At 40.3% G+C, this 20717-nt stretch overlaps 1 protein-coding gene across 1 annotated transcript in view; it reads right to left on the bottom strand.

Annotated features, from left to right (window-relative positions):
* The window catches only part of LOC124554930 (molybdenum cofactor biosynthesis protein 1-like), a 61887-nt gene that overhangs the window by 32199 nt on the left and 8971 nt on the right, over window positions 1-20717 (bottom strand). The window contains exons 4-5 of the mRNA XM_047128627.1: window positions 9822-10046; window positions 472-617 (exon numbers count right to left, since the gene is read on the bottom strand). Of these exons, the coding sequence (XP_046984583.1) occupies window positions 472-617; window positions 9822-10046 (371 nt within the window). The remainder of the gene's footprint in view (window positions 1-471; window positions 618-9821; window positions 10047-20717) is intronic.

A 20717-nucleotide genomic window follows, 5' to 3' on the forward strand; every position in this document is an offset into this window, starting at 1 on the left:
GTTAGTGTAACATGATGTTGACAGAGGCAAATTATATATGCTCACAAATTATTTAGCTAGAGGTATCTGGTTTGTATGTCTGGGAGGGAGGAGAGTGCAAGCTGAAAACTTCAAGAAAAGATTACTCATTTCATACCTGCTGGATTTAACTGCAGTTTATCTCTTCCATATACCAACCACATACCTAATGTGCATGGCAAACAGTTTGAAAGTATTATTCTATACTCAGCATTTGGAACTATCAGTTCCTTAATGAGAGAGGAAAGAGGGATAAGTTTCTGAAGGTCTCAAAGGTCACTCGGACTCCATGACTAATGTGAGGACAAGAGGAACAAATGTGTCTATAAGAAGTTTTGGAATTTCACCTCCTGGAGGTAAAATACTGATCAGTCTGTCAGTCTTCTAGTAATTTTATGGTTTCCTCACATGAATTTTCACTTGGACACGATTATTCTATGTTTCATCACTCACCTGAGAGATATCTCTGAATTCCCAAAGAGACACACCTTCAAATTGCCATCAGCTGTTATCCGTAAACGGTTGCACGTGCCACAGAAGTGTTCACTCATTGAGGTAATAAATCCCACATGTCCCTTGAAGCCCGGCACATGGTATGCCTGCAAAAAGAAATTGTAAGAAAATAGCTACTGCTGTTGTGAAAATACTATAAATGTGTTGCTCACCAAGTGGAGGAAGGAGAAAATGTGCATTAAGGGGAGTTTGAACGCCATATCCTGACAATGTTAAATTTAGTGACTTAACTTCCCCGTATTTCAGGAACAACTGTAGCCATTGACAAGAAACTTTTACAGGACATTAAACTATATGTTCTGAGTCTTACAATAATTGCATTTCAGCCACTGCTTTTGGAAATACAATTTTTTAATCACACAGTTAAAATTTTGTGTACTTTTTTGTATGTTATTCTAAATAATTTTATTTATACATAACATTATGTTCTTCTTTTAGTTCAGAAGGCTCAGGATACATACTGAAAATTTGAATTCGCTATTCGAATTAGTTACTGAGATTTAGGGAAAAATGCAAGACAAAATGTAAATTTTCAGGAAGAGTTTTTAAAGTTTTAATAGACTGTAACTCAATATATGCTTAACATTTTATTTTTAGTCACTCAGAAGCACCCTGCACCATACTGTATATCATCCTCTTGATCTTTTTTAAGTTTTTTCTTGTTTTCTTCTTTCTGGACTCCGTAGTGGCCAACTGTGCTGCATACTCTGCTTTACCAGTGCAAACTTTGTCCATCCATTCAAATTCTCTGATGCAGTTTGCTCCAGAATTAATTCCCATATGTTGTAGCACTTTCACGCTACCAATGTTGCCATCATTAAAAGCAATAACAGCATGACTGACCCCCACTTTAGTGTCTTCATTACAAGAAAAACATTTTTTGGTCTACATCTACATCTACATCCATACTCCTCAAGCCACCTGATGGTGTAGGGTACCTTGAGTACCTCTATTGGTTCTCCCTTCTATTACAGTCTCGTATTGTTCGTGGAAAGAAGCATTGTCGGTATGCCTATGTGCGGGCTCTAATCTCTCTCATTTTATCCTCATGGTCTCTTTGCGAGATATACGTAGGAGGGAGCAATATACTGCTTGACTCCTCGGTGAAAGTATGTTCTTGAAACTTCAACAAAAGCCCGTACCGAGCTACTGAGCATCCCCCCTGCAGAGTCTTCCACTGGAGTTTATCTAACATCTCTGTAACTCTTTCGCGATTACTAAATGATCCTATAACGAAGCATGCTGCTCTCTGTTGGATCTTCTCTATCTCTTCTATCAACCCTATCTGGTACGGATCCCACACTGCTGAGCAGTATTCAAACAGTGGGCGAACAAGTGTACTGTAACCTAATTCCTTTGTTTTCGGATTGCATTTCCTTAGGATTCTTCCAACGAATCTCAGTCTGGCATCTGATTTACCCACGATCAACTTTATATGATCATTCCATTTTAAATCACTCCTAATGCATACTCTCAGATAATTTATGGAATTAACTGCTTCCAATTGCTGACCTGCTATATTGTAGCTAAATGATATGGGATCTTTCTTTCTATGTATTTGCAGCACATTACACTTGTCTACATTGAGATTCAATTGCCATTCCCTAAACCATGCATCAATTCGCTGCAGATCATCCTGCATTTCAGTACCATTTTCCATTGTTGCAACCTCTCGATATACCACAGCATCATCCGCAAAAAGCCTCAGTGAACTTCCGATGTCATTCACAAGGTCATTTATGTATATTGTGAATAGCAACGGTCCTACGACACTCCCCTGCAGCACACCTGAAATCACTCTTACTTCGGAAGACTTCTCTCCATTGAGAATGACATGCTACGTTCTGTTATCTAGCAACTCTTCAATCCAATCACATAATTGGTCTGATAGTCCATATGCTCTTATTTTGTTCATTAAACGATTGCAGAGAACTGTATCGAACGCCTTGTGGAAGTCAAGAAACACAGCATCTACCTGGGAACCCGTGTCCATGGCCCTCTGATTCTCGTGGACGAATAGCGCGAGCTGGGTTTCACACGATCGTCTTTTTCAAAACCCATGCTGATTCCTACAGAGTAGATTTCTAGTTTACAGAAAAGTCATAATATTCAAACATAATACATGTTCTAAAATTCTACAACTGATCGATGTTAGAGATATAGGTCTACAGTTCTGCACATCTGTTCGACGTCCCTTCTTGAAAACGGGGATGACCTGTGCCCTTTTCCAATTCTTTGGAACGCTACACTCTTGTAGAGACCTACGGCACATTACTGCAAGAAGGGGGGCAAGTTCCTTCACATACTCTGTGTAAAACTGAACTGGTATCCCATCAGGTCCAGCGGCCTTTCCTCTTTTGAGTGATTTTAATTGTTTCTCTATCCCTCTATTTCAATATCTACCATTTTGTCATCTGTGCGACAATCTAGAGAAGGAACTACAGTGCAGTCTTCCTCTGTGAAACAGCTTTGGAAAAAGACATTTAGTATTTCGGCTTTAGTCCATCATCCTCTGTTTCAGTACCTTTTTGGTCACAGAGTGTCTGGACATTTTGTTTTGATCCACCTACCGCTTTGACATAAGAGCAAAATTTCTTAGGATTTTCTGCCAAGTCAGTACATAGAACTTTACTTTCGAATTCATTTAACGCCTCTCGCATGGCCCTCCTCACATTACATTTCGCTTCGCGTAATTTTTGTTTGTCTGCAAGGTGTTGGCTATGTTTATGTTTGCTGTGAAGTTCCCTTTGCTTCCTCAGCAGTTTTCTAACTCGGTTGTTGTACCACGCTGGCTCTTTTCCATCTCTTATGATCTTGATTGGCACATACTCATCTAACGCATATTGTACGATGGTTTTGAACTTTGTCCACTGATCCTCAACACTATCTGTACTTAAAACAAAACTTTTGTGTTGAGCCATCAGGTACTCTGAAATCAGATTTTTGTCACTTTTGCTAACCAGAAAGATTTTCGTACCTTTTTTAATATTTCTATTTATGGCTGAAATCATCGATGCAGTAACCGCTTTATGATCACTGATTCCCTGTTCTGCGTTAACCGTTTCAAATAGTTCGGGTCTGTTTGTCACTAATATGTTATCGCCATGAGTCAGTTCTCTGTTTAACTGCTCAAGGTAGTTTTCAGATAAAGCTCTTAAAAAATTTCACTGGATTCTTTGTCCCTGCCACCCATTATGAAAGTTTGAGTCTCCCAGTCCATATCGGGCAAATTAAAATCTCCACCCAGAACTATAACATGTTGGGCAAATCTAATCGAAATATTTTCCAAATTATCCTTCAGGTGCTCAGCCACAACAGCTGCTGAGCCAGGGGGCCTATAGAGACATCCAATTACTATGTCTGAGCCTGGTTTAACCGTGACCTTCACCTAAATTATTTCACATTTCGGATCTCCGTCAATTTCCTTCGATACTATTGCACTTCTTATCACTTTAAACATGCCTCCCCCTTCACTTTCCAGCCTGTCTCTGCGGTATACATTCCAATCTGAGTTTAGAATTTATTACTGTTTACATCGGGTTTCAGCCAACTTTCTGTCCCTAGTACTATGTGAACATTGTGACCGTTTATTAATGAGAGCAGTTCTGGGACCTTTCTATAGACGCTCCTGCAGTTTACTATTAGCACATTAATATTGTTATTCCCTGTTGCATTTTGTCTACTCCTACCTTGCCGCATCTCAGGAGGTGTCTTGTCGGGCCTAGGGAGGGAATTCTCTAACCTAAAAAACCCACATGTGCACTCCACACATACTCCGCTACACTTGTAGCCACTTCCTGCATGTAGCGCACGCGTGACCTATTCAGGGGGACCCTACATTTCTCCACCCGATAGCGGATGTCGAGAAATTTGCACCCCAGATCTCCGCAGAATCGTCTGAGCCCCTGGTTTAAGCCTTCCACTCGGCTCCAAACCAGAGGACCACTATCGGTTCTCAGAACGATACTACAAATAGCTAGCTGAGATTCCACCCCGCGAGGCTTTCCGCCTTCACCAACTCCACTAACCGCCTGTATGAACTGAGGATGACCTCTGAACCCAGACGGCAGGAGTCATTGGTGCCGACATGAGCAACAATTTGCAGTCGGGTGCACCCAGTGCTCTCTATCACTGCTGGCACGGCCTCCTCCACATCTCGGATGAGACCCCCGGCAAGCAGACAGAGTGAACACTGTCCTTCTTCCCCGACCTTTCCGCTATTTCCCTAAGGTGCTCCATCACCCGCCTAACGTTGGAGCTCCCAATAACTAATAAACCCCTCCCCCCATGTGCCTGCTCAGACCTTGCTGAAGGAGTGGCCACATGTCCACTCACAGGCAGAACGGGCGATGCCACACAGCCAGCCTCCACACTGACCCTCCGCCTCGTGCGCCGCGAATGCTGCTGAACCCACCACTCCCCTTGGGAAGAGGGTGGCCCAACCGCGCCCGGTACCCGCAAAGATGTGTCGACAGAAGGGTCAGTGGGTGAAGCATGTATCACCTGGGGTGTACCATGCAAAGCACCAGACTCCCCACTGCCGCTACACTCCAAGGCAGCAGCCTGAAGACGGGTAACCGCGGCCATCAACACGTTCAGCTCTTCGCGAACAGTGGCCAGCTCCACCTGTGTCCATACACAGCAGTCACACATCCTATCCATCCTAAGAAATCAATTTACTGTAGAGAGTTAATCAACTTATAACTAGACTGCTAATTCACTAAAGGTGGCTGATAGTTGACTAAACTGTGGTTACTAGACACTTCCTGTAGAAAACAATGAAAATAGCCCTACCTGTCTCTGGACTGTATTGAAAACAAACACTAGCACTACTGGCACTATGGCTTACTAAACGGACTCTCTCTGACTGTATTCAAAACAAACACAAAATCTATGGAACACTATTACTAGCACTCGACAATAAAAAGCTTCCTAAAAGCAAAAACATATGGAAGAAGAAGTGACAAGTAAGAAAAATAGAGTTAATACTTAAATTAGCGTAACTCGCTGCACAGCAGACATGACGCAGACGGCAGTTACGACAACACTGACACTATAAGATTATTGAACGACTCATTGGGATTTTGAGTCTGACAATGCAGACACTTCTTCAATAATTCCAGATTGCCAGGTCTCTGTAAACAGGTTTTATGATATCCACAACTGCTGCTGGGATAGAATGTTTATGGCTGTATGACCTGTTTGAGTACTGGGCATTGCGGTAATTGCACCATGAACCAGATCCAGGAGGGCAAAGATGGTGTACTGGTTTATCATCAGCTGACAGTCTCTGGAAGAAGGTAGCCCGTACTGCCTGCTTCAATTTCAACAAATCCTCAGTATTATTTCTAATGGCAATCTCATAATACTGTTGTAGTTGATCAATCATTTTGTCTGTCAGCCTGCTTCTTATGGTCTTACCACCTGAAAGTTTCTTGTCTCTCAAACTTTGTTTCAACTTCTTCAATCTGGTACCCATCCTCTTCTGGACATGACGAACACATTCCAGTTCTGTGATAAGCTTCTCACCATAAGGCTGAGTGGCTACTACACTGTTATATGCATTTGAGTCTGCATAACCTAAGAACTTAGTGTAACACACTCCCCTTTAGTTTACAGATCGATTATAAATTTCAACAGCTGCACAGGCCTCCGTACGACTAGTTGTCCTTCATAATTTCTGTCACAGATATGCCCTTCTTCATGCCCTGATTTATACTTATAACAATGTTTGGTTAAAATCTGGAAATCTATTAGCTTTCCAGTATCCACACTGGTCACTGTAGCAACAGAATTCTTAGAAATGCAGCTGCGCTACTATCAAGCGCCCCAAAAGCTACGGATATGTCAATCATACCATCGTTTATTTCAGCAGCTTCATTTGCAGCACACTTAATTGACTCACATGCAGCAGATTTCACAGCAGCTCCAATAAATCCTGCATACTTGTCCATTTTAAAAAGTGGGCGTGGCATATACATCATGACACACATTGTTTCTGCTGCAGTGTAACCTTTGCCAATAGCTCTCAATACATAAAACCACCTAACATTTATTTCAAAATAATTATCTTTACACTTATCAGAATTCCAAAATGAATGAGTATATTTACAACTGGCAGAATTAATGATACGTTTCCTGGCTAGTCCATTTGATACCTCAATGTCTTCATGTAAACTAACTGGCCCTCCACATACATACAGCACACACATTCACATAACACCCCTGTTAGGTTGTGTAAATGTATCAGAATATAACCTAACCTACCGTTTACATGAGTTTTGTTTTGAGATAACTGTGTTATCAATATGTTTCATTTTAATCTTCGAAGCACTAATGGGTGTTTCGCTAGATACTCATGAGTTTGCCAGTATTTCGTTGTCTGTAACTTCACACACCACATGCTGAACGCAAAGTTTCTCTTTATACAAAAATTTATTACCATGAAACCCACATTTCTTAAAAACACTTCATTTTGGAGTCATACTTTTTGAGAGATTTACCAGTCTATTCGTCACTTTTCCTCGGAAGAACGTTAGCACTTCGATATACAAAGCATGTTTATACTATGAAAAGATACGATACTATTTTTGACAGTGCTACCAATGCAAACACATAATTTAACCTTTATAACACAGCAATCCACAGCTTTCTACAGGGTGGTCCATTGATAGTGACCGGGCCAAATATCTCACGAAATAAGCATCAAATGAAAAAACTACAAAGAATGAAATTCGTCTAGCTTGAAGGGAGAAACCAGATGGCGTTATGTTGGCCTGCTAGATGGCACTGCCATAGGTCAAACTCATATCAACTGCATTTTTTTAAAATAGGAACCCCCATTTTTTGTTACATATTCATGTAGTACGTAAAGAAATATGAATGTTTTAGCTGGACCACTTTTTTCGCTTTGTGATAGATGGGGCTGTAATAGTCAAAAATGGTTCAAATGGCTCTGAGCACTATGGGACTTAACTTCTGAGGTCATCAGTCCCCTAGAACTTAGAACTACTTAAACCTAACTAACCTAAGGACATCACACACATCCATGCCCGAGGCAGGATTCGAACCTGCGAACGTAGCGGTCGCACGTTTCCAGACTGTAGCGCCTAGCACCGCTCGGCAACTCCGGCCAGCTGCTGTAATAGTCACAAACATATAAGTATGTGGTATCATATAACATTCCGCCAGTGCGGACGGTTTTTGCTTCATGATACATTACCCGTTTTAAAATGGACCGTTTACCAATTGCGGAAAAGGTCGATATCATGTTGATGTATGGCTATTGTGATCAAAATGCCCAAGGGGCGTGTGCTATGTATGCTGCTCGGTATCCTGGACGACATCATCGAAGTGTCTGAACCATTCGCTGGATAGTTACATTATTTAAGGAAACAGGAAGCGTCCAGCCACATGTGGAACACCAACCACAACCTGCAACAAATGATGATGCCCTAGTAGATGTCTTAGCTGCTGGGGCAGCTAATCCTCACATCAGTAGCAGACAAATTGCGCGAGAATTGGGAATCTCAAAAACGTCGGTGTTGAGAATGCTACATCAACATCGATTGCACCCGTACCATATTTCTATGCACTATGAATTGCATGATGATGACTTTGAACGTCATGTACAGTTCTGCCACAGGGCACAAGAGAAATTACGGGACGATGAAAGATTTTTTGCATGCGTTCTATTTAGCGATGAAGCATCATTCACCAACAGCGGTAACCTAAACCGCCATAATATGCACTATTGGGCAACGGAAAATCTACGATGGCAGCGACAAGTGGAACAGCAGCGACCTTGGCAGGTTAATGTATGGTGTGGCATTAAGAGAGGAAGGATAATTGGCCCCCATTTTATCGATGGCAATCTAAATGGTGCAATGTATGCTGATTTTCTGCGTAATGTTCTACCAATGTTACTACAAGATGTTTCACTGCATGACAGAATGGCGATGTACTTCCAACATGATGGATGTCCGGCACATAGTTTGCGTGCGGTTGAAGCAGTATTGAATAGCATATTTCATGAAAGGTGGATTGGTCGTCAAAGCACCATACCATGGCCCGCACGTTCACTGGATCTGACATCCCCGGATTTCTTTCTGTGGGGAAAGTTGAAGGATATTTGCTATCGTGATCCACCGACAATGCCTGACAACATGCGTCAGTGCATTGTCAATGCATGTGCGAACATTACGGAAGGCGAGCTACTCACTGTTGAGAGGAATGTCATTACACGTATTGCCAAAGGCATTGAGGTTGACAGAAATCATTTTGAGCATTTATTGCATTAATGTGGTATTCACAGGTAATCACGCCATAACAGCATGCGTTCTCAGAAATGATAAGTTCACAAAGGTACATGTATCACATTGGAACAACCGAAATAAAATGTTCAAATGTACCTACATTCTGTATTTTAATTTAAAAAACCTACCTGTTACCAACTGTTCGTCTAAAATTATGAAACATATGTTTGTGACTATTACAGCGACATCTATCACAAAGCGAAGAAAGTGGTCCAACTAAAACATTCATATTTCTTTACGTATTACACGAATATGTAATAAAAAATGGGGTTCCTATTTAAAAAAAAACACAGATGATATCAGTTTGAGCTATGGCAGCGCCTTATAGCAGGCCAACCATTGCGCCAGCTGGTTTCCCCCTTCGAGCTAGACAAATTTCTTTCTTTGTAGTTTTTTCGTTTGACACTTATTTCGTGAGATATTTGGCCCGGTCACAATCAATGGACTACCCTGTATATAAGAAATTACCGATTTTATTAGGTCTTCACGTTATGCATGTAAAAATTTTAACATTTTCAACTGGTGTAGATTATATTTTAGAAAATAAAATAAAATACTTCCCACACAAGTTTATAAGTAATATACATATCATTTTAGTTGGAGAATTGCAAATTTTATAATCAGATAAAAACCCAAAAAAGTGAAAAAGAATGTTTTCCCCTTCTAACTCCCCTTAAAGTTATGGAAATGTGCAAGCTTTTGGAGTCAGTGGCTTCTTCTTCTGGCAGAAACAATGAAGGGGAAGGAAAAGGGAAGAAATAAAAGGATTGTCAAGGTTTAGGAAATGGGGAGAGTTGCAGAGAAGCTGCAGAGAAACCCAGGCCAGGACAGACTTACTGAATGGGATGAGAAATATGTAACTAAACCAGTCCATCTCTCATACCACCAGCAGATGTGAAGTATTCTTGTGATCGGTAGTAAGTCATAAACATTAAATTATTTTCAATGTATGTTCATATGTAATACTGCACGTACCTTTGAGGTATCATTGGGCCCATTGGGAAGAGGATCAAAATCAGGCCACTGCTTTCTAATTATTTGGAGCATTTCACTAAAGGAGACCATCTTCCCATCATTCCATTTGTTGCCGCTGAAAGGCATGTACTCGATAAATCTTACATCAACATTTTTCTCTTTTGTTAACTCCACAAAACTGCACACTTCATCTTCATTAAAACCTCGCATTACAACACAATTTATCTGTGGAAGAAAGACACCATTAAAAACTTGGTATCAGATAAAGCATGGTTTAAACAGAGTTTGAAAGACTTTTTGATAGGCAACTCATCCTACTCTATACATGAATATCTTAACAGTGGCTGTTAGGCCAGCTTAAATAAGAATGTCTGTTAGATTTCAGTTCTGAGAGCACTTTGTCATAACAGTCAAGATTATGTACTTTTTGTTTGATAAATTTATGAATAGTGCATAACAATGTTTCGGTCTGACAGCGTATCAATTCTGAAAATATTAGCTGTTACAGTTTGTATTGTATTCACCTAGTTTGACAATCTCCTGACAAATGATCAGGGTATTCAAATGTTTTATATTTTTTATGTTATACTTTCTGGCATGTTACTCACCCATGAGAATCATCTCATGTTTTGGGTCTTGGAACAAAAGCTGAATCTAATCTAATCTAACCTACAAAATAATGGTTCTACAAGTCTGTTGTTATATTTGTATACCTCACTGATTCTGTTAAATTAATCTTTTTCTCTCTTTTTAGAGAATGTGGGAATTTATCTTAGCATGCCAAACTGTTAACCTTCTTAACAATTTAAGAAAATTAAACTACATACATCTCCAATCCTTTTTCCCACTCCAACGCACACATCTTTTGCTGAAGGTATTATTTTAACTATTACATTAAATTATGAAGCTTTCTTGAAACTGTGCTGCCATTTGTGAAACAAAGTTAAAAGTGTTCTCAAGATAAAAGGTCTTCACAAAAGGAGCATTTAGTATCTGTGCAGGTAGTAACACTGACAGCCTTCATATAAACAAGCCCATATAGTAGAACATCCTGCTTTACACATACACGCAATGGCAGAAAAAAGGAAAAGAGCACACCTTTCATTCAAGCATTGAATATATAAACTGATGAGACAAAACACTATGACCTCCTGTTTGATAATGTGTTTGTCCACTGTTGGAACACAATACAGCAGTGATTTTGTGTGGGACAAGTTCAATAAATTTCAGGTATGTTCCCAACATTATGTGAGGTATGTTCCCAGCATTATGCAGCACCGCATGTCTAAGCACAGGTCATGTAATTCCCATAAATTGGAGATCAGTGGTTTCTGGGTGCAGAACTGGTATCTGATATCATCGCAGATGTATTCCATCAGATTCAGAAGGGGTGAATTTGATTCTGGCCTCGTGACACTGAAAGTCATATTGTTGAAACATGTCACCTTCATTAGGGACAGAGTGCGGACAGTGCACAATAATGTTCACACAGAACAAAGCTGTTATGGAGCCTTCAGTTACTACCACAGGACCCATAGAAGACCAGGTGAATGTCCTCCATAGCATAATATTGCTCCCACTGGCCTAAGTCTGTAGCAAAGTGCACCTTTCAAGCACCAATTCACTCTGTTGACAGTGTATGTGCACAAAACCGTCAAGCAGGTATAATGCGAAACACAAATGATTCAACCAGATGACACATTTCTATTGATTCACTGCCCAATCTCAATGCTCCTGAGCCACAGAAATTGTAATTCAACAGTGTTGTCAACATGGGAACATACAGGGGTTGTCTACAGCACAGCCCTATGTTTAACAATGTGCAATGATTGGTGTGCTCTGAAATACTCGTGCTTCCACCAGCACTGTGTCATCAGACCTGCCACAGAAATTAGCTTCCTCAACCGAATGTCATCTTTTTCGAAGGAACCATCCCAGCATTTGCCTTAAATCAATTAGGGAAATCAAGGGAAACCCAAATTTTGGTGGCCCGATGGGTCTCGGGTCCGTTGTTCTCTCGAAGGCAAGTCCACTGTCTGACCACTGTGGTGGCATGACCTAGTCTTAATTAAGCCAGAAAATCCTGGGAAATGCTGACATACTTATTGATTTAAGATATAACAATTTAAAACAATCCTTTCATGAATTTCACTACAATTTTCTGCTCTTTTGAAAAAAAATTTCTTTTGACTGTTTTGATGTTGTTTAGTATGTTTAAATAATGATGGCAGTCTCTATAAAAGGGCAGTTTGACTTTTAAGTTTAGTTATACTGTTTTAAACTACATCCTTCATCTATTTGTCCACCCAGAAGTGCTATAGGATATAACTTGAAGACTATGGTGAGGTGGTGGGGGACAGTCATGTGTTGAGAAGGAGGTGCTGCCAGAAACGAAGTGTGTGAGGTGACGTTATTGACACTGCATACAGGGAGAATAAAAATACTCTATTCCATATTCATTTACAATCTACGTCTGGCCCCCATATGGTTTTACTTTTCTCCAATAAGAAAAAAAGAAATTGTCAGTAACTGTCTTTATAAGGTCTTAAAAGGAAACAAACAATAGAAAATCTAGGCTGGAATAATGACCATATTATAAAAAAGATACATTGCTATTCACTGTATACAGGAAATGTTAGGTCACAGACAAGCACAACAAAAAGACTACTAAACAAGTAAGCTTTCGATCAGAAAGTCTTCTTCCAAAGTGGACAAAACACACACACACACACACACACACACACACACACACACACACACACACACACCCATGACCGTTGTTTCTCCCATTATGCGCAGTTGCTCCCAGTCTGGCCCTAGCAGCCAGAGACAGTGGTCATGTATGTGTGATCTGCATTTGCGCGCGTGTGTGTGTGTGTGTGTGTGTGTGTGTGTGTGTGTGTGTGTGTGTGTGTGTGTGTGTGTGTGTGTGTGCGTGTGTGTGTGTGGGAATGGGGGGGGGGGGGTTTGCACCAAAAGCTTACGTGTTTAATAGGTGGTGTTTCCCCCCCCCCCCCCCCCCCCCTGCCAGCAACACAACATCTACACTATACAGTGAGTGCCAATCTATCCTTTTCATAATACTGTCGTTACCACCTTGCCAAGAGGCATATTGTGGAGTAATCCAAAGGGCTCTACTAATTTGTACAAGAGGAAGGAGAGCACAATCTCAATGTAAGTTTTTAGAAAACTGGTATGTGCATTACTTCTCCAAACCTTTCAGAAAAGACACGGTATGCTCTTCATTCAGCAAGATGCGTAATAAACAATATTAGCAATACTGCATCAAACTTGTTCACTTTCATCTTTGGATTAAACATTCGATTTCAGAGAGTACAGAATTTGGCAGAATCAAATTTTGGGGATATGTGGAACTGGGACAATGGCATATTTTTTACCCATTCAACAAACTAAGCACTGCTGATTGCTACTTTTATTGTGTCTGCTGCTGCAATGCATCTATGAAACTGTAAGTGCAGCATCTATGATGGAATAAAATGTTATACAAATGAAACAAACAGGCACAGTGAAATAGAGTAGTATGGCTCATCATTTCGGTCTCACAGATTAGCAGGTGTTGACTTGAAAGATAATACTTAAGAAGTATTTACTCAAATCCAAGCCGCACTTTTTTTCCGGTTTTTGTAATCCAAAAAACCGCCTGCGGCTTAGAATCGAGTGCAAAGCAAGTGGAAGTTCTGAAAAATGTCAGTAGGTGCTGAAACAACTAACTTCTGCCGTCGAATATATGTAGCGCTACACAGGCATGCTTCATAGGCACAAAGATAAATACTGGCGCCAAAACCTCTGCGTCAGTAAATAAATTAAAAAAAAAAAGGTGGAAGACAATTTTCATACGTTATCCAAAGAAGTAAATACAAATTCCGTATTGTTCATCTTCGAATGTAGCAGAACTTCAATGTATTACGAAAATCCGACTGGCAAGACTGTTTGGGATGTTTGTCAATATGGCCAACTCTACGTTCTGAATGTTTTCCTACCTGTGAGAAGAGATGGTTGCTAATAGGAACCTGATGAAATGTGAATCACATGCAGTATTCTCTTCATCATAAGAGTAATACGAATATAAACATTTTGCCACGTATTCTTTCGTGTTTGCTGCTATCTTATTTAAATCCTGTCTGCCTAATAAACTACGAAACTAGAGTGAGACAACAGCAAATGCGGAAGAATATACGTATCGTGTCATGTTTATATTCGTATTATTCTTATGCCTAATAGTGATACAGTCAGAAATGAAGCATGGCAACTGACTAGATTTTTATATCTAAGATGACTCTAATTTCTGTTCAGAATTTGATGTACTAAAGAAGCGGCCGCAAAGATTTTCAAATGGAGAAAAATTTTCGCCTAACTCTCGTTCAGAACATGTTCTATCATAAGCAGTCTATTATTTGGTTCTTGTTGATCATTATCAAAGAAAGCAGCAGTGTATGTAACAAGAAATAGTAGTCTCTTGCCATTGTTCCGCTAATGAGACAATTTCTCTCTCTCTCTTTTTTTTTTTTTTTTTTTTTTAATTGTAGGCAGCGGTAGCGTGCACAAAAGCAAGCCATGCCACGAGTGATGACAGGCCGCAAACACGCACTATCAGAATGCGACAAACAATGCATGACACAGTACAGTAATGCATTTTCAGCTTAGAGTGACATAAACGCCTATAACAAGGAAAATGGCACTTATCAGATCAAAGCAAAATAAGCAATCGATTCAAACCAGATGAAGCACGTGAAAAAGGAAGGGTACCAGTATAAATACGGACGGAGCGCCTGACGCATAGCAATGGCTACCTGGTAAAGCTTAAGTGCTACGCTTACGACTCGAACCAAACTACTGTAGCTGTATCGTCATTCACTCGAACTAAATTGTGTCTCATATTACAATGGACTGACTTTGTTTCGATTTGGAGGTGCGGCCTAAAACTTTTCTCTCCCCTTGAACTTCGAGTCTCAAATTTCAGGTGCGGCTTAGATTCGGGAATTTTTTTTTTTCCTTCCTTTATTTCGAGTCTCATTTTTTAGGTTTGAGTGCGGCTTAGATTTGAGTAAATACGATAGGTGGTATTTCAACTAATTCTGACTATGAAATAAAACAAAGTACAGCAGGGAACTCTGACGAATCAAAGAGCAGCGATGAAGATTCTGATGAATAGTAAAGTATGAGTTAAGAAATAAGATGCTACTGAGATCATAAATTTTTCTTGTGTTGATGAATCTGTTAACAAATATATTCAAAAATGCACTGAAACATTGGCACATGTAGTGTTGGGAGGTGATAAACTGTCATTACTGTTAGAGGAGCTACGTATTTCTTGCTGTTCTACTCCTACATGACACTGTATCTGAAGGTATAGAATGAATCTTCACTGGCTAGAGAAATGGGTAACACAATTTTACAAGTCTCTGCTGTCATGTAATCTCTTCAGGGAAATCATGACTGTACTACGATTCGGTTTGTGGTTGACAAGGTCAGAGTCATTAAGAAATGCAAGGCAGCTACCATGTCAGTCCTAGAAGAAAGAGACGTAGCAAACTGTCAAAGCATGTACATCCCCGGTCCTTATGTTTGTGGTGATGTACTAACCAAGTAATACTGAAGTGTGATCCAAGTTGCACAAATATGGCTTTAATAATAACCTCCGAACAATATGCCTCTAAGGACTCAACAAGACACAGAACGCTGATGTGCACATTACAAACTAGAATCACACAGAGAGTCAGTCAGCACTGTTCCACACTTACATATGTGCAAGTCGCCAGCAGATGGCATGGCAGGGACCGCACGGCACGCTTGGCTCCCAGAGACGGCCTCCAGCAGCCAGCCTGCAATGATCAGTTGGTGACCAATTTAAAGACGCAAGTACGGCAACACCACTCTCGGTGCACTCACACAGACACGTACTAGTAGCACGATACAGCAGTGATGAGCAGTAGTACCCCTCCTGTCTTGCGCGCCTTTTATCTGGCCCTACAATTTACTTTCCTAGACCCACACAAATGCCTGATCCTCCTAATTCAATTTGCTCTGCAGACTATTTAAAATTCATAAAGAAAAAGGAGCCACAATTGCACTTTGTGTGCCAGTTACTTTCCAATACATTGGCACCAGCTGGTCTTATTTAAGAATACTCAACTTTCGTAGCCATACTTACAGCACATCCTTTGCTTCCTAGTCTAAATCCAAGTTAACTCCCAGCCCCCTCCCCCCCCCCCCCCCACACACACACACGCCCCTCCCCCCCCTCTCCCCCCCCCCCCTCCCAATCAGCTAGTTGTGTGCTGTTATCTCACGTCACACCCTAATCTATGAGTACCCAGCTGTCTGTCACCTGACCCCTCTACCTGCACCCCTAGCTAGCCCACAGATGGCTCCCCACTCTCCCACGAGCCACTAAATGCTTCCCTCCAAACCCCTCCCATCTCTCTCCATCCCTCACATTGCCTCAACCCACCCCATCCTACCCCACTCTAAAGCCCCACCTCACTCCAGAACACTCACCGTGGGCCAGTAAAGAGCTGGCAGTTGAGCGACCACAAAATAAGGAGACGTGCATGCGCATGTGAGTGTGTGTGTGTGAGTGTGTGTGTGTGTGTGTGTGTGTGTGTGCTCGTGCGCATGTTTTTCCTACAGCTAGAAAAAGAAAGTGCATTCTGGAAGCTCGCCAAGCAACGTACCTTTTAGTTTGGAATGTAGAAGACGAGGTACTGGTGGAAGTAAAGCTGTGAGTACGGGTTGTGAGTCGTGCATGGATAGCTCAGATGGTAGAGCACTTGCCCATGAAAGGCAAAGGTCCCAAGTTCGACTCTTGGTCCGGCAGACAGTTTTAATCTGCCAGGAAATTTTCATATCAGTGCACACTCCACCGCACAGTGAAAATCTCATTCTACATATCTTTTGTTCATGTGCCTATCGATGAGACAGTGCTTCTGCCTTTTGGTGAGCCATCTCCTTTATTCCTAAATAATTCGTAATTTTCAACAGAAACTTTCCGTACGTTATTATTGCATCCTACATTACAATATGCAATTTCCACAATATGTGGTCCTCTGTGAATATAATGGGGGTAACAACTGTAGGAGACCAAAAACTGACTGCAGTAAGCAAGTTCAAGTTATTGTACGCTGCAGTAGTTATGCAGAGGTGAAGAGGGTCACACAGGATAGGCTAGCATGGTCAACTCCATGAAACCAATCTTCAGATGGAAGATCACAACAATAAAAACATTTGATTCAGCATACACCAGACTCCAAACAGCGTACACAACCTGTATGCTCAGAAACACAGAAAATCATATTGGTTCCATCAGCAGGAAACTTCAGCCCGTAATTGTTATGGAACACTGTGGCGATTTTGTTCATTAACAAAACCCAAAACTGGGGAGTAATAAGAGAGTATTGTTGTAACTTCTTATCAACCTGGTTACCAAAATACATATTAAGAACACTGGTAAAGTGTTATTTTAAAGAGGTCACTCCAAAGCGCCACGAAAGTATTTGAGCAATGTATAAAATTAGAGAATCAGTGCACAATATTGAAAGCCTATCTACATAATCTATATCTGCATGACTAGTCTGTAATTCACAATTAAATGCTGGCAGAGGGTTCAGAGAACCACCCTCAACCTCTTTATCTACCATTCCACTCCCCTACAGCATTTGAGGAAAAACAAACACTTCAATATTTCCGTACAAGCTCTGATTTCTCTATTTTATTACAATGATCATTTCTCCCTATGTAAGAGGGCTCTAACAAAATATTTTCACATTCAGAGGAGAAAGTTGATGATTGAAATTTTAAGAACCTGCTCCAGCAAATTGCTTTTGCTTTAATGACTGCTACCCCAATTCACATGCGATATCTGTGGCATGCACTTTCCTGTTTGCCAATAATACAAAATGAGCTGCCCTTCTTTGAACTTTTAAATGATGTCCTCTGTCAGTCCTATCTGGTAAGGATCCCACACCATGCAGAATACTCCAAAAGAGGACAGACAAGTATAGTTGTAGATAGTCTCTTTAGTAATCCTAATCTTCTAAATGTTTTACTATTAAATCACAGTCTTTTGTTTGCTTTCCCACCGCATTATCTATGTGAGCATTCCAATTTAAGTTATTTGTAAATGTAATTCCTAAGTATTCAGTAGACTTCACAGCCTTTAGATCTGCGTGAATTATCATGTAACCAAAATTTAGTAGATGCCTTTTACTACTCATGCGGATGACATAACAATTTTTATTATTTAAGGTCAGTTACCACTTTTTGCATCATATGGATACGTAGCCTAAATCATTTTGCAGTTCATTTTGATCATCTGATCACTTTACAAGACAGTAAATGATTTGCAAGACTGTAAATGATAGCATCATCTAAGAGGACTGCTCAGATTCTCTCTTAAATTGTTAATGTAGATCGGCAACAGCAGGTGGTCTATAACACTTCCTTGAGGAATTTCAGATATCACTTCTGTTTTACTTGATGATTTTCCATCAATTACTATGAACTGTGACCTTTCTGACAGGAAACCACACATCCAGTTGCACAACTGAGACAATACACCATAGGCACACAATATGATTAGAAAATGCTTGTGAGGAACTGTTTCAAAAAGTCTTCTGGAAATCTACAAATATGGAATAAATTTGAGATCCCCAGTCGACAGCACTTATTACTTTGTGTGACTAAAGAGCTAGCTGTGTTTTAAAAGGTCGATATTTCTGAATCTATCTTGGCTATTTATCAATGAATCATTATCTTTGAGATAATTCATAATATTCAATCACAATATATGTTCCAAAATCCTAATGCAAATCAACATTAGTGATATGAGTCTGTTATTTAATAGATAACTCCTCTTTTCTTTCTTGAGCATTGGTGTGACCTGTGCAACTTTTCAGTCTCTAGGTATGGATCTTTATCAAATGAGCAGCTATATATGATTTCTAAAGGAGCTATTGTATCAGCATTCTCTGAAAGAAACATAACTGCTTTATTACACTGAGGAGAGCTACTACTAAGTTACTCACAGTTGCAGTTGTTCTTGATTTGAATACTGCAATATTTACTTTGTTGTCTTTGGTGAAGAAATTTCAGAAATCCGTGTTTAGTAACCCTGCCTTAGTAGCACTGTCATCAGTAACATTACCACAGCTATTGAGCAGTGAAGGTATTGGTTGTGTCTTTCCATTGGTGTACTACACATGCAACCAGAACCTCTTTGGATTTTCTTCCAGATTTCAAAATGAAGTTTCACTATGGGAACTATTAAACACATCTTGCACTGAAACCCACCCTAAGTTTCGAGCTTCAGTAAAACATCGCTAATCTTGGAGATTTTGCATTCTTTTAAATTTTGACATGCTTTTTTTCATTGCTTCTGCAGCTGAGTTTTGACATATTTTGTGCACCGCCCTTTTAATTTATTTGGTATCCTTTCAATTGCACAAACAGAATGTGCAAAGTAAGTGGAAATTACTCGTCTCTTCCCTGATTACAGTGCAATAGAAGATACTACAAGATGTTGACAGATTGCCATATCTCGGTAGCTTTATATGTAATAATGAGGTCACAGATGCAGAAATCACCAGCAGAACTGGAAAATCAGTCCATATGGTAATTAGGTCTGTAATATGTCAACAAAGCTTTGACTGTACTCCTTTATCATTTATATGTGTGAGACTTGGAAAATATCAGTAAAATCAGCACACAGTCTCCATATTTTTCACCAACAATGCTAGAGATGAATTCTGAAGATGTTAACCCAACCAAGTTACAAACGATGAAGTGCTGAGAATACGAGGTCTACACAGCCTGCACGTAATTATTGTTGAAAGAAGACTGAAGATTGCAGGTTATGTTCTACGCATGTAAGGTGGAAGAATCCCAAAATCAACACTGTTGTGGAAATCAATGGACAGATACAGATGTACAGGAAGACCTTTTAACACCTGGAACTTTTGCAATGAATCTTCAATGCATGGACACAAACTTGGAGGAAGGTGAGAACTTGGCAGCTGATTGAGTGAACTCTGTGAAACCAGTTCTTTGTATGGTACACAGCAAATCTGAGTAAGTTAGTAAGTAAGTAAGTAAGTAAGTAAGTAAAGTAAGTACAACTGGGGATTTTGCAAAACTGCTGGATGATCGATATTATTGTCTAGATTTGACACTGTTGGACTTCTACCTTTTCCTTGATGTGTATTCTTCAAATTGTGAGTTTTATGAGAAAGCTGATAGGTACTTACCAATCAACCTTACCTCACATGAACTGACATTTTCTCTTTATAAATTCTACTGTGCTAACAATTATCTACTGAGAATCCTCGACTAGGTCTCCGCAGCTCAAATGAGCCAGTTTCTTTTAAATTTCTGTCTTTGGCTATAATTGTCTTCCAAGTATGGTGACACAACATCCTGTCATGAAACTTTTGCCTTTACACTTGTTTTTTTTTTCTGGACACTGCCTTTTTCTGCACTGTGCACTAAATACACTATGTGAGTAACGCCCAATCTCCAACAACCAATCGTGAGCTGTAAACAGTTGTGAACTCTGCCAGGGCACATAACAAACAATTAACATTTGCGTTTTAGTGTTCTAAGCTGTGAAGTCATCAGCGGACAAATAATTTAGTACCTATTCCTGGACAGCCGGAGTGGCCGTGTGGTTCTAGGCGCTACAGTCTGGAACTGAGTGACCGCTACGTTCGCAGGTTCGAATCCTGCCTCGGGCATGGATGTGTGTGATGTCCTTAGGTTAGTTAGGTTTAATTAGTTCTAAGTTCTAGGTGACTGATGACCTCAGAAGTTAACTCGCATAGTGCTCAGAGCCATTTGAACCTATTCCTGACATGCTGTTGTTTGGAACAACAACTGACATGA

The sequence above is a fragment of the Schistocerca americana genome, chromosome X (genome assembly GCF_021461395.2).
Source record: "Schistocerca americana isolate TAMUIC-IGC-003095 chromosome X, iqSchAmer2.1, whole genome shotgun sequence".
NCBI classification, from domain to species: Eukaryota; Metazoa; Arthropoda; class Insecta; order Orthoptera; family Acrididae; genus Schistocerca; species Schistocerca americana.